At 48.5% G+C, this 14,520-nt stretch overlaps 1 protein-coding gene across 1 annotated transcript; it reads left to right on the plus strand.

Annotated features, from left to right (window-relative positions):
- Window positions 1-372: 372 nt before the first annotated feature.
- Window positions 373-10,517, plus strand: SHOX (SHOX homeobox). The gene is made up of 5 exons (XM_067289720.1): window positions 373-708; window positions 3,959-4,167; window positions 8,524-8,581; window positions 8,677-8,765; window positions 10,272-10,517. Exons 1-5 carry the CDS (start codon window positions 435-437, stop codon window positions 10,515-10,517), a joined length of 876 nt encoding a protein of 291 aa, XP_067145821.1. The 5' UTR covers window positions 373-434.
- Window positions 10,518-14,520: the final 4,003 nt, after the last annotated feature.

A 14,520-nucleotide genomic window follows, 5' to 3' on the forward strand; every position in this document is an offset into this window, starting at 1 on the left:
CAGAATGCAGATACCTATTTTTATGTTTTTCTCCTTTTACCCCTCCCTTTTATTCTCTTCTCTCTCTCTCTCTTCCTCTCTCTCCCTCTTTTTTGCTTTTGCCTCTTTACCTCCCTAAATCAAGGTGCAAAGATGCCAAACAGTGATGAAATGAAAAGAAAGCCAATTGCTGGACTGAGGTGGGGGAGATAGCTGCTAGGAGTCCGCCTGCGACTATGGAGCAGTCAGTAATTGCTGGAGACAGGGAGAGCTGGGGGTTGGGCTGAGGTAGCCATGTATAAATAGTGTGATCTCAAATTGAAAGGCATAAATAACAGCAGGAGTGATCTAACCCTATACAGCCCATCTTCTACGTGCAAAAACAGCGTGCAGAGGACGGCCACATCTCCTACTGAAATCAAGTGGATCTCTGTGGATAAGAGCACCGGGCAGCCATGGAAGAACTTACAGCTTTTGTATCCAAATCTTTTGACCAGAAAAGCAAAGAGAGCAGCAGCAGCAGTGGCAGCAGCAACAAGAAGGAGACGATCACGTACAGGGAAGTTTTGGAGAGTGGGTTGGCTCGCTCTAGGGAGCTTGGAAACTCAGACTCTAACCTGCAGGACATGACTGAGAGCAGCAACCATTGCCCGGTGCATCTTTTCAAAGACCACGTAGAGAGCGACAAGGACAAACTGAAGGAGTTCAGCACGAGCAGGACGGCAGAAGGTAAGAGCGGGGCTGGCCGCCCCCGCCCGCGCCCCTCGCCGGCAGCCCCGGTCCCCTTCCCGCCGCCCCGGCGCTCCGCAGCCGCGACCGAGCGGCCACGGGCGGCCGCTGCCCGGCGGGGCGAGCGGACTCCCCTCCCGGACCCTGCCTCCCCCTCGCCGCGACCGCTGAAAAATACATACACGCCTACGGGCAGATATGTGTGTATGCCCGGGTCCCTGAAAAATAAGTAGCAACTTCGGTCCTCCCCCCTCCGGCCCTGCTGAAATCCGCAATCGATCCGCTCCTTTAGGCATTCGCTCGCACGGGGGAAGGGGGCAGCGCAGGGCGTCAGACATTTTTGTGTATCTATGTGTTTTTGTACGAGGAAACCTTGTCCGGGGAGTTTTAATGTCTCACAAGACCTGTTCTTCCTGTTTCCGGGCCGTCAGGATGCGGCTTCTTCTTCTGGGAGAAAGCTGGATGTGGAAGGGGCTCTCTCCGGACATTTTTTGCTGTGTCGGTCAGCCTGTCCGAGGCAGAGCCTGTGGCTGGCGAGGAGCAGGAGAGGAGCCTAGCTGTGGCGGGGCTCCCGGGCCTGGGCGAGGCAGAGCATCCCTGGAGAGAGAGGCACCGTCCGGTCCTGTCCCCTGGTACCTCGGTCCCCTGCCTGCCCTTCCCGTCTGGGTCAGGAGAGGACCGCCTCCACCCGGGGGGGGAGCCAGGCGAGAGTTAAAACGCGATTCCTTTTCTTAGCAGAAAAAAAAATCATAATAATTTTTTAAAAAAGGAAAAAAATCGCTAGCACGCACACGCTCACAAGGAAGGAAGAGAATAAAAAGGGCGGGGGGATTAGAAAGTTGAGAAAGTGCCTCTATGCAAGTTAGACAGGTGGACCTGCCTGTGGAGCTACTGGCTAGCTTTGGGTAATAAAAAACGGTTAATAGGTTGGGGAACAACAACCAGTCTTTCAGCTGTTTCCTACTGTTTGATCTTGTTTAATATAACGTTGGGTGAAGGGCACTTTAATTTACAGCCCAAACGCTTATTTAATATCCTTCTCTCTTTCACCCCCTCCCCAAATAGAAGGACCAGGCGGAATCACATATTCGGGTACCCGTATTTCTGTACGAGTCCGTTCCACTCAGCATTGCTGATTTTCCTTCTCAGTTCTCGAGATTGCAAATCGAGAGGGCTCAATTTAGAGGAATTATCCAAGCAGGAGATGTTTTTTAAAAATGAAACCAGGGCACTCTCAAAAAAAAAAAAAAAAAAAAAACCCTTAAAAAAAGCGAACGAAAGAAAAAAAATCTCTCTACTACTCCCCCCTTTCCCTGTGTATCGAAATTCTGGCTTGTATGTTTAGCTAATCTAATCTATGGAGAGGGGCTGGGGGTGGGGATGGAAGGGAGGAGTTGGAAAGAACTGAGATGCTTGTGACAGTTTAAATTCATGCCAGGTTTCAGTCTAATTTCAACTGATTCCAGCGTGTGATTTCAGTCCCACCGATATGCTAGTTAATATTTTATACCTATCACGGACATGCTGCAGCCCCGTATCTCCGAAAGGAGACAGAGAGCTTTTGAACGCGGCTAATTTTCCCCAGGCATTTACTGGGTTAGTACCCTCGTCTTTTAATAGGGGTTCCCCTTACAGGAGAAATGCGAACAAAATGCCATTAAAAACAACTAGCGAACACTCCCCTCCGGAGGCCGGACCCATCTCAAAGTTTTATGCAGTCGATCGCGAGCCCAGAGTCGGAGACAGGGAGACCAGAAGAATAATTACGGACAGAGACAGTTTTAATTTCAGAAGTGAAAATGAACACTTCGGCTTGGGTGCTTGCGCTACATCCCCGCTTTACTTCAGCACAGATACAGTTTAGGACATTTTATTACATTTAATTCACTGAAGATTTACATTTAGTCATTTGAATTTGGGAATGCCTCTAATTACATCGGATAATATGTATGTGCATGCGTGCATATATATATATATATATATGCATATATATAAAAATACGAATGTATTTGGTGACGAAGAAATGAATTTAATTCCACTTCATCTCCAGATGTGGCTTTCCCCCCTCCAGCCTCGCACTGCTTAGAAGGTGAAGCTGGACAAAGGAGACAGTCAGGAGCAGGCTCGTCCCGGGACTCCGCAGGTGTCCGCGCTAGATGCGCACCCCGGAGGGGCGTCCCGGGCAGGCAGGCGATCCCGGAGAACCGGTTCAGTCTCCAAAGGTGTCCCTTACCCCAGCGGCACTCCTCTTTTCGTTAGCCGGATTTAAAAGAGGGCCGGTGCTTTAGGCCGCCTGGCATAAAAAAAAAAAAAAAAAAAAAAAAAGGAAGAAAGAAAGAAATAAAGCCAAAGAAAGACCCCCCCCCCCCGCGCGCCCCCCGCTGCCCGCACACGCATCGACAAAAAGGGCAACTGGCTCTTCCCCGCTGTCTCCCCAGCCCCCCCCCCCGTGCCCGGCATAAGCGTGCACAGGCGGCTCCCTCCGGCCGCAAGCCCGCCCCGAGCCCTGCTGGTCCCCGCGAGCGCTAAGGGGCTTGGAGGGCCAGGGGGCACCCCCGGTCCCTTGAGCCCCCTCCCCGGGGAGGCCTCCCCGCCGCCCCGCCGCGCTCCAGCGGCTGCGCCCGCCGGCAGGTACCGCTGGGCAGGGAGGGGGTGGTAAGGGGAGAACCGACTCGGTCTCAGGCCCATGGAAAGTTTCTTAGAGGAGGCAGGTATTTTCGCCGTGGCTTCACCATGACACCAGTGGGGAGCTTCTTACATAGCCCTATTTACTTCGAAAGAAAACAGGAACACAGAAATGCCCTTCCCCCGCCTCTCCCCGCCGGCTCGAGGTATCGGGGCCCGACGGTTTTCTGCCAGTCCCTTTCTCGGGCCGCCCGCGCCAGCCGGCGGCGCAGCTCCCCTCTCCGCCTGCAAGTCCAAGAAAAAGCAGTCTGGACTGTCCGATGGGGACGAGGCAGGCAGGGCGCACGGCTCCCTCCCGCGCCCCGGCTGCAGCGGGGCCCAGACCGTCCCGGCTCCCCCGGCCCCGGCCCTGGTACAGGCCCCTGCCCCGGCGGCGCGGAGCCCCTCGCTCCGCCGGCCGCGGGGGGCAGCCCCGGGACTCCCCTCCCGCCGGCCCTGCAGGCTGTGCTGAGTTTGGGGAAGAAGAAAGGGGAGGGGGGAGACACTAGTCTCCTGGAGAGAGCGACTTCGGTGAGGTGCTAAGGGGAGGCTCTGTGTCGTTTTCCCCTTCCCCCCTCCCCGGCAGGGATCTACGAGTGCAAAGAGAAGAGGGAAGATGTGAAGTCAGAAGATGAAGATGGACAGACCAAGCTCAAACAAAGGAGAAGCAGAACCAATTTCACACTAGAGCAGCTGAATGAGCTGGAAAGACTTTTTGATGAGACTCACTATCCGGATGCCTTCATGAGGGAGGAACTAAGCCAGAGGCTGGGACTGTCTGAAGCTAGGGTTCAGGTAAGAGAAAGACTCTGTTCCTGGAAACGTCCTCACCTCACTTCCTAACTGCCAGCGGATCCTAGCACAGTGCCCTGTTTCATTCAGAGCAGGGAGGTGAAGGCAGAAACGACACGTGTGTTGGGGAAGCTGTTTGCAATGCCGGTGTACCTGTCCTCTAAATAATAATTCTGTTCTGAGAGTATCTGCCCGTTCCTTGCATTTCCTAGAAAGGCTTTTTTTTTTTTTTTCTTTTTTTCTTTCTGGTGACGAGTCTCAAATTAAGAACTGAGCGATTTGCTTTTTTTTTTTTAAGCTATCATATTTTTCCTTGCAAACGTGCCAGTAAATAATTGCTCCCTTAATCCTCAACTCCTCTCCCCCACCCGCCTTTTTGTGGGGACATTATGAACCCCCCCCCCAAAAAAAAAAACATTTGCCATGAATAAGGCTAGACAGTTTGGGTGCTCAGGGATGGGATTAGCCAGAGCCAGGAGAAAGGTTCCCCCTCTGATTCACACAGGAAGCGTATGAATGCATGGCACCCCCTCTGGTGGAGTCTCTCCCCATCCTTCCCTTCCCGCTTCAAATACAGCTAAATGCCAATTAGCCTTCTACACCCGGAGAGTATGTCTGGATCGCTCTATTTCTGGGGCCATCAGAGCTGCCCGTTGTGGTAGCTCTACATCGATTATTTTTTAATTCGATTTTTGGTTTGATCTGGGGGGGGGGGAGAACAACTCCCCCCCCCCCCAAACCTTAAGCTAACTAGGGAATCTATCCCCAAAACAGATGTCGCACAAAAAAATAGAAAGAATTAATAAGATCAACCTGTGGCTCTCTGAGCAGGCCTACAGAGCAAGGGAAATGTAAAGGAAACCCCTTATTAGGTTATAACTCTGTGCTCGGCCTAGCAGACCCAAAACAAAACAAAACCAAGAAGAAAAAGTCACCAACCCAGTCCCTCCAAATGAGCAAAACACCTTCACCTCCTGGAGCTAATAGATGTCCATGCATATGTATATCCAGCACCATGGATGTGTGTGTGTGTGTGTGTGTGTGTGCACGCACACAGGTATGTGCGTGTCTGCACAGACATACAAGAATGTCTCCATGCATACACAGAGCCCTAAGATACCGCAGAAATATAAGAAATACACCCGTGAGCTTGAGCAGGGAGAGGGGCTCGCGTTGCTCCCCTCCTTAAATACGATCAACTTTGCAAAGCAAGTAGGAAGGATCCTGCTCCTCCCGGATCCGCTCAGCACGTGTCTGGCTGAGTAAGTGGCTATCTAGCTTTAAACAGCTGCCTCCTGGAGGCATTTTTCGAAATAAATAGTATAGCTATGTTGTTTTCTTTCTTGTTTTGTTTTTTAAAGGCTCTTTTCTCCCCTTAGCTCCAGACTTTTTCTGTATAAACCAAGCTAGGTAAGGGATCATGCCGGGCATACGCCTTAGAAAGGGAGGCTTGTAGGGAACATTGCAGGGGTTCAGAGTGCTGCTGGCCTACATTCTCCCGGAAGATTGATCTAACCACACCATATAAATTAATGAAAAGATTAAACTTTTGCTGAAGGGGACATCAACTCTTATGTCATCTTCCCAGATCTTCTTACTTGGGCTCTGTAATATCTTTCCAAGGCCTTGATGTACTGTTTCTATAAAAATAAATTACTTGTAATTGAATTCTGTACTCTTTCTTTCAAGTACTTTATTACTGAGCAGCACCTTAACAGGATGTTCATAGTTACAGGAAAATTGGTGCTTCAAGTGCTTACAGATCTTAAAACAGCACACCAAAAAAGAAAAAAAAAGGTGATATTGATTCAGGTGGGGATAATGAGAGAGACCCCCCCATTTTTTTTTTTAATTTTAATCATCTTATAAAAGAGGTTTTATATGAGTGAAAATAACACTAGAAATAAAAGAAATATCAAGAGGACAAAGAGGAGACATGGATAATTAATTAGGAATAAACAGAGAACTTGATATCTGTCAAGAGGTGGAAGTGGAAGAAGAAGGAGGGGGGGGGGAAGGGAAAGATTTTTTTTAATACGTTCAGAATTGTTTTCTAATTCCTATCTGAATCGCTTGTCCCTTGCTGTTAAAGGATATAGTTTCAATTTAGTGTAGAAATTTGCTGTAAATAAATTGAAGCTCCTATGGTAGCTAGTCCTTATTAACCTTTTATTTTTAGTGTTGTACTGGAAACTCATATCACCCAGCTGTCAGGGTTATAATTGAAAGTTATGAGACCATAGTGAGGAGCAGGCAGTAATTCAATTACAACAAATATCTTTGGGTTTATGGTGCAGGGCTAAATTAAATGTCATTATTCACTGTCTCTAATGGAAATCAAAAGGAAATCAGATTAGAGCATTTGTGAAAGAAATCACTGAGTGATCCTTAATGAAGAAATAACTGTCTAAAACAGTGTACTGTGCTTTACTTAGCATATTCATGACTAATTGGAATTGATCGTGAATCACACCAAGCCTGATTTACTATCGCTTAACGCAGTGGCTAATTCATCACTTTTATTCCTCATAACCTTATTTTTTCATAGCTAAAGGGAAAGGGCACTTCGTTTTCCAGATTTAAATATAATTTCTGTTTGAAAGATGTTCTGATTTGCAAGAGAAGTTGTTTAAACGCTGCTTAAATTCCTCGTGACAATTTATACTCCTTTGGAGAGGGAAAGGGAGAGAGGGGGAAAGAAAACACATAAGGAGATTTCCAGCAAGGATTTACAACTGTAAAAAAATGTATTATCGTCGCTACAGCACGAGGATATTTTGCACACTTACATAAACAAACCCTCACCCCCTCGTTGAAAAAAAGAGAGACCCTTCACGTTCTCAATATTTGCGTATTTTTTGCACGAAGGACAGACTTGTGTAGCGCTGTGTGTTTCAGGAAGCAGCGGGAGAGCCAGGCTGCAGCGACCTAGCCGCGGCTGCGGAGGCAGATGCTGGGTTAGTGCGGGGCGGGCTGCGCCCCCGGCAAGCTGCGGGCGAGCGAGCGGGCGGGCAGCCCGCACCGCAGCGCACCGCAGCGCACCCGCCCGCCTGCTGCATGCTCTCCCCCAGCCACCCCAGGCAGGAAGGATGGTGCTCCAAATCAGAGAAGGCCAATCTCTACTTAGGAAAATCACTGAGGTACCCGAGGTAATTAATGCCTTTGGAAGCCTTTCTTTGCACTAATTACTCCGTTGTAAATGACCATCATTAAGGCAATTGGAGAAAGCTTGAAGGGAAAATTTGATGTAGGAAGTGCAGTTAGTATTAATTAACCGTATGATCACTTGGCAAGTGCAAGAATATCAAAGGTTGAAGGTGTTTACTTAGCTACAAGATTTTATCAGCGGTGGAAGTCAATGTTTGTCCACAATCGGCAGTTTTTGTGTAAGGATAAGGGGTCGGCAAAACATTTTGGTCCGTGCCTCTGATGATCTTTTGAGGAGAGTGACTAAACCGAGCAACACAGTAATGAATATCTGAAATGCCCCTCGAAAAGAAGTAGGGGTGATACAGTGACAACTGGAAGTTCTGCGTCTGTTTGACTTAGAATGACTGGAATTAGAGGAGGATTATTGAATTACAGGCATTTCTCTGGTGGGGCATTCATACTTTTTTAAATCCCAATTTGGAAAGATGTTACTCTTGTCTGAAAGTCAGAGCTGTCAGAAGTCAACAGGAACGGTATTTGTTTTGGTCTAACGCTTGGGAAAGGGGGAATGATTCAGCCCCTTTGTTCAAGTTCTGCATTTCGGATCTTCTCTGAGCTCTTCAGCATTTCCAAACTCAGCTCGGGAGAAGGAGCAGACAATCCCATCGCTTATGGACTAACACCTTGGAGTCTGATGCCACGTTGACTGTTCCTGGGCTGTTTGAGGTGTGAATGGAAAGGGAGCGAGGGTCCGACCTAGGCTGCGTGTGGGCTTATTTTAGTGTTTGCCAGAGCGGCCCCTCGCTTCAGATGGGTGGCAAAAGGACAGCTCCTGCCAGCTTGGGAGACACAGGGGGCCTCGGAGGTTTGGAGCCAACCGGCAGGCTCTCGGTCTCCCAGGCTGCAAGGGGACGTGTGATCTCCTAGGTTCAGTTCGTCCTGAGAAACCACACCAAAAAGCGGGATCCCCGCAGAAAGTCCCCCCGGTAGCTCCCCTCCTCCCATCCCAGCAGCACACAGAAGGGCTCACTCCACCTGGGGCTGGGATCTCACCGCGGCTTCACCCGAGGAGAGATCTCAGCAAAGTTGTGGTGAGCCTCCCGGCCTGGCCTCTCCACTCCATCCCGTCCCCCGAGTTAACCCTCTTCCTCAGCAGCTGCCTGGTCTACCTCTATTTTTCTTTGTTTTGTTTGCGTTTTCTTTCTGCAGGTCTGGTTCCAGAACAGGAGAGCAAAGTGTCGAAAGCAGGAAAATCAAATGCACAAAGGTGGGTAAGGAGTGCGGGCTGGGCGAGGGGGCAGACGCAGAGTCCCAGGGCGCCGGGCCGCCCTCACCGCTCACCGGCTTTGTCTCTCCCCGCAGGTGTGATCCTGGGAACCGCCAGCCATTTAGACGCCTGCAGAGTGGCCCCGTATGTGAATATGGGAGCCCTGAGGATGCCTTTCCAACAGGTAGTTAGCTCCGTTTTTTTCCTTTCCCCCAGCAAGCTCCGACCCCCTTTCGCTTGCACGGGAGGAAGCCGGACGCATTTACAAGTGCCATTTATATAGAAGTTGGCACGCATTAAAAACAGGCTGTAAAACTTCGTGAAGGAGCCCCCGCCCGGCTGCTGGGAGCTCAGCGTCCCTGGCCCGGGGAGGGGGCCGAGCCCACCGCACCGCCGCGGCCGGAGGGTCCCGCGGCCCCGGGAGGCGCCGCCGGGGCGGCGGGTGACGGGCGGCCCGCGGCGCCGGGGCCCGTGCGGGCAGCCGCCGGCAGACGTGGCACCGGTGGGCCCGGCCGGGCCGGCCGGGGCGCAGCGGCCTTCCCGGCTCGGGAAGGGCAGGACACAGGGCGCCGAGACGAGCCGCGGGAGGGGGGCGCTTTCGCCTCCCTCCCCCGGCGCCGTGGCCGAGCAGGGAGGGCCACGTCCTGACGCCGGAGACCAGAGCTTCCCACGTGGTCGGGGAAACGATGGCGGGGGGGGGGGGGAAATATGTGTTTTTGCCCTGTATTTCCCCCCCTCCTTCTTGAGCAGCCCTTCGAGGCCTGGCCTTTCCCAGTAGAAATGACCGTCTAGGAGCTGGGGACGTTTCTCCCTGGAGAAGCTGTAGCAGGGCAATGCTCTGCAGGGTGATTGGCTAGCCGCAAATGGGGCAAAGACCGACCACATGCACTCCCCTGCCCTCGGAGGGCCCGAGTGCTCCCTGTGGCACAGGCGCCTCGGCAGGACGCAGCTCCTCCGTGGGAAGCCGCTGGTGGGAAGCTGGAACAAGGGCGGAGAAATTCAGGCCCACTTCCATCCAACCCCTCGCTTGTCACTTCCCCCTTTTTTGGTCAATTAATCGGGGAATCGATTTTCCCAGCCCAAAGTGACCCTCTGCCACGCTCTCCTTCTCAGAGACACGTGGAGCTGACAGATTAATTGTATTGATTTTTAAAAGACATATTTGGACCAAAATAATTAAATACATAAATAAACTCTCCCCTACCCCTCCCCAAACCTACTCGGAGCTGAAATCTCTCAGTCAACCCAAGGTGTTTGTATAGGTCGAGAAAGCTCCAAGGCAAACATCAACCTGGTATATAAGGGTCCCGTGGCCAAAGAGTTTTTAGCAAGGTATAAGTAAACATCCCTGAAAAAAATTAGCTATTTAGCACTTGTTGGCGCCCGCGCGTTGGGCTTTTTTTTTTTTTTTTTTTAAACATGAGAAGGATTAAGTATGTCTCTGTGCCTCTGGTTAAGTGCGGAGCAGGGATTTACCGCGCCTCCGCCAGTCAGCGCCCACTGCGCGCGCGGGGTTAAACGCGGGGGGCTGCGCAAACAAGCTCCCTTTTCAGCCGCCCAGCGCCGAGCCCCCTTCTCGCCTCCGCTGCCGGGGAAAGGGGGGGGGGGCGCCGCCCTGGGCTCCCCCCGCCGCGGGGCGAGCGGCGGCGGGAGCCGCCCTGACACCGTGTCTCTGCCGCCCGCCGCGCAGGTCCAGGCGCAGCTGCAGCTGGAGGGCGTAGCCCACGCGCACCCGCACCTGCACCCGCACCTGGCGGCCCACGCGCCCTATCTGATGTTTCCGCCGCCGCCCTTCGGGCTGCCCATCGCCTCCCTGGCGGAGTCTGCCTCCGCTGCCGCCGTGGTGGCCGCCGCCGCCAAGAGCAACAGCAAGAACTCCAGCATCGCCGACCTGCGGCTCAAGGCCAGGAAGCATGCCGAGGCCCTGGGGCTCTGACACGCTGCGGCCGCCCCCCGCCCGGGAGCCTGCGCCGCGCGTGGGCCGCCTGCGTGACACCCCCACGGACTGTCGCGCGCCCGCCTCTCCCCTGCCTCTCCGCACCGCCTCGACGCCGCGGCTCCGGCGCCCCGGCCGCAGGGAGAGCAGCGGGGGCTCCGTGCCGGCCCGTTTCCTTTCCCGTGTGTCCCCCCCCCCTTCTTTTTCTTCTTTTTCTTCTTTTTTGAGGTCTTCGAGTACTTTCAGGCCCTCTTCCCCGGCTCTCCGCGCGCCGCCCCGCCCCGTCGCGCGCAGAGACTTCGTAGCCGGGCCGAAGACGGAGGCCGTTGGCGGCCGTTGGCGCTGTGGCACGTTCAAAACTCTCCTACCGCACCCCGCGCTAGGGCGAAGTCACCCCGACTCCCAGTTCAGACACACATGCGCGCAGCAAACACACGCCCCACAAATCACAGACTTCTCGGAGGATAAAGTAGGTGGGAGGAGGAGGAGGAAAAAAAAAAAAGGAAACAATCTCTAAATTATGTTAATCCGTGAACATTGGGACACTTTGGATTTTGACCCTGGCAAAAGTGATCACTCCAGCATAACATCATCTGCTGCTGTCAGTTTTGCTACCTTGTGCATGTGTCTGACTAAACACGTTCTGAAGATCAAAAATATATTAGAACAAAACTAAACAAAACAAATAATAATAATAATAAATAATAAATCCTTGGGGCTGGTCTCCATTAAAGATGACATTTCTTTGTTGCCAACAGTATTATTTCACTGCCATGAATCTCTTCCATCACTGAGGAGCTGCTGCTGCAGAACTGGTTTGAATTTAAGTGTGGAATTTCAGATCTGAGGCAAGGCAGTTTTTTCTTTTCTTTCATTAAAAAAAAAAGCAGCAATAACAAAAAATGTGTGTCTCAAATGGCTATGTCCTTTGAAAGGAAAAAAAAGAGAGAGAGACTAGAATTTATTAATCATTAGTGATAATTTGAAAGATGGGAACAATAAGAAATGCACCTGTTTTGCCAGAATCACCAGAACTCAATGAGATGCATTGTGCCATAGAAACAGGTCAAATTTCTAATTTTTTTTCCAAATGTCTGGATCTTTGAATTGAAATCTTGCTGTTTTACAGGATGTAGAAAGAATGACTTATACAACAAAGATGGACCTATGATTTTAAGGCATAATACTGATGCAGCATTAATTTTAGTGAAATGCAATTAAGTGCAGTAAAGTGCAATACTGTAAATATTATAGATTAAAAAAAATAGCCGTACTTATTCTGTTAATAACCGATTCTGCAAGAACCATAACTTAAGTCCTTTATGCTCAGACTGGTGCATTGCAGCTCCTTGTCAAAATGACAGTCTGAGTTTTCTATGAATGGATAAAGTTATATGTATCACATATGGGAAAAGATAGATGCCATGATTTCTAGTCAACTTAATGTGCCATATTTCTGGGAAGTAAGACTGGTAAGTCTGTATGACATTTTTTTGCAATCATTTTAAGTAAAGAAAAAAAAAAGCAAAAAACAACCCATGGAAGTGTTTTGTAGAGGTGGACAAGTTCAATTTTTGACCATTTTAATTTTTGCATGCTATTTAGACAAGTCTTGAGCTAATGCTTAAGCAAAATAACTAACATAAATCTGGAAAGGATGGGGAATAGGAAATCCTTTGAATTATATTACCAAAGTGGCTGAGTTTACTGAGCCCCCCCTTTTCTAATTTATATGCTACTCATTTCTAATCAGTTTATTATATCATTAATTTTTTGTTGGGGAGGGGAGAGGAAAGGTACAAATATTGCTCTTGTCTACTTCTAACAAGATAGCTATTTGTTGCCTTTGTTATTGAGGCCTGCATCGATGGAAGGTTATCCTCTCAAAAGTACCATTATTAAGCCTGCTTTTTTATGTCTTGTTTGGCAATCCATTACTAGTTTTGGCTTTTGCTGATATTTATCAATTCCAAATATTACTGCAGGACAAAAATTCATGCTGTAGATAAATTTTAGACACTTATCTTTTTTTTCTTCAAATTTTGATATTTTCTAGCAAGCAAAATTTCTGAAGTGTCAAAGATGTGCCATTTCCTTTCTATTTATTGTGTGAGAAGTAGTTATATTTTGCATTTGCTAGAGCTGATAAGTGTTACCTGCCTTTTCTACCTCTGTGAAAGCCCAGTACCTTTTTAAAACAAGGCCAAAATATTAAGATAATATTACTTGTTTCTGAGAAATATTGAGAAAAATCCCAAGCAAATAACAATTTCTTATGTATTAATGTATTGTATTAATTTCTAACTAAAACAAGAAATATTCAGAGTGGTTCCAGCACTTTTAAAATACAAATAATAAATATTACTATAAAGATGCTTTACACATAACAAGCAATCTGTTATACTGGATACCTGCAGCTATTGAGGGAGAATTTGATATACAGTGCTGAACACTGAAGGCGGACGCTTTCAGTTCAGAAGGCAGAAGCTTTCAGTTGGGTGGACTACTTGGTATCTGTGCCTATGATCTGCTTATAATCCTTTTCTGCCCTCTTCTGAGAGTTTAAGAGAGGCTAACATGGTTTTTCAGTCCTGTGCTGGACTTCCACAAAGGAGGGAATTTTACCTTCAAATACTGAGACTGAGCTCAATTGAAACTATAGGTTTGGGATCTGAATTTTCTCAGCTATCTTCTAAGTGAAGCTGTCAAATGTTACAGAACTTACTGCCTTACAGGATGCATACACAATATGCATCTTTCTTTCTTTGGCAGCAACGACTCAAGAATAACTGTTCTACCTTTGCTGTTTTAGTGGGTACCAACACAGCAAAAATTCTCATAGATTTCTCTCGAAAATACTACTAGTCATAGCTTCTTTCTTTTATTCAAAAAACAACCGTAACATGAAAACATTTCCCTGCTAACATAAAATAAGGCTGGTACTGTAGCAAACTTTTTTTCCAGAATGAAAAATACTTCTAATTTCTTCTGATTGCTAAGACCTTTCAATGGATGTCTCAGACAGCCTTGCTCTGTACTGTAGAAGGGAAGCAGCTGACAGGAGTTTAGCGATTAGCCTATTTTGAAGGAATTTCCATAGATCAGCCTGGGAAAAGGGGCAGGACATTGCTGTGAATCTACCAAGGTGCTTTGTGCTGTTCTTGCATTTCATTTAGCACAAAATGAAATGAAAAGCTGTACTGAGCAAGAGCTGTAGCCAAAACTGGTTCTGCTTTGCTTATTTCCAGAATGGATCAGTTGCATCAGTGGTGGTATAAAAGCTTTGCCTAGGTTCTGTTTTGGATGATGCATGCAGGTGGCTTCCTCTTCTTATCATCCTTATTGTTGGGAAGAAAGGAGGAGTCCTGCATGGACTGCCTTGTGTTGGACTGAACTTTTCACTAAGGGGAAATCACTGTGGCTCCTTTCCCCACTGTGGAGTTCCAGTGATCCATACAAGCTGAGAATCTGGACCAAAGTGTCTACTCCACCTCTTTTAATGTGTGCTCTCTTTTGTGTTTCTTTAATTATTTTTTCCTGAGGAGGTTGGAGGTGGAAGACAAGATAGTCAAGGTTCTGAGGTGCTTATTAAAGTTTAAAAGTATTGTAACGATTGGATTCTCAGGCATGTCAACCCTCATTTATTGTCCATCATAATCCAGCCTGATCTTTCCATAATCTTTCATCTGAGAAGAGTAAAATTTCCAGGATCATCCGAACAGCAGGCACTGGGCAGAATTCCCTTGGAGCAGGCCTTCATTTAGCATATGTGGATCACTAAAGAATCTTTCTCAAAAGTTTCATCTGGTATTTTGAAAAATAACTTGAATGAATGCCAAATGATTAATGTTGTTTATAAAGACTATTTATCAAGTCTATATGAAAAAAAAAGGCTTCATGCTTACATGGGCCCTTTTATAATGAAAAAATAGCCTCTGATTTTTTGAAACTGTCAAATAAGCTTAAGTACTTCATCCATTTTTATCAGAATAGCAAGCTGATT

Source organism: Apteryx mantelli, chromosome 1, assembly GCF_036417845.1.
Source record: "Apteryx mantelli isolate bAptMan1 chromosome 1, bAptMan1.hap1, whole genome shotgun sequence".
Classification (NCBI taxonomy): Eukaryota; Metazoa; Chordata; class Aves; order Apterygiformes; family Apterygidae; genus Apteryx; species Apteryx mantelli.

What these genes read in the sequence shown, in the direction of transcription:
- SHOX (XM_067289720.1), top strand. Translation starts at nt 435, where the DNA reads ATGGAAGAACTTACAGCTTTTGTATCCAAATCTTTTGACCAGAAAAGC. An exon ending in GGAAAATCAAATGCACAAAG is followed by an intron (nt 8,582 to 8,676) that starts GTGGGTAAGGAG and finishes CTCTCCCCGCAG; the next exon opens with GTGTGATCCTGGGAACCGCC. An exon ending in TGAGGATGCCTTTCCAACAG is followed by an intron (nt 8,766 to 10,271) that starts GTAGTTAGCTCC and finishes CCCGCCGCGCAG; the next exon opens with GTCCAGGCGCAGCTGCAGCT.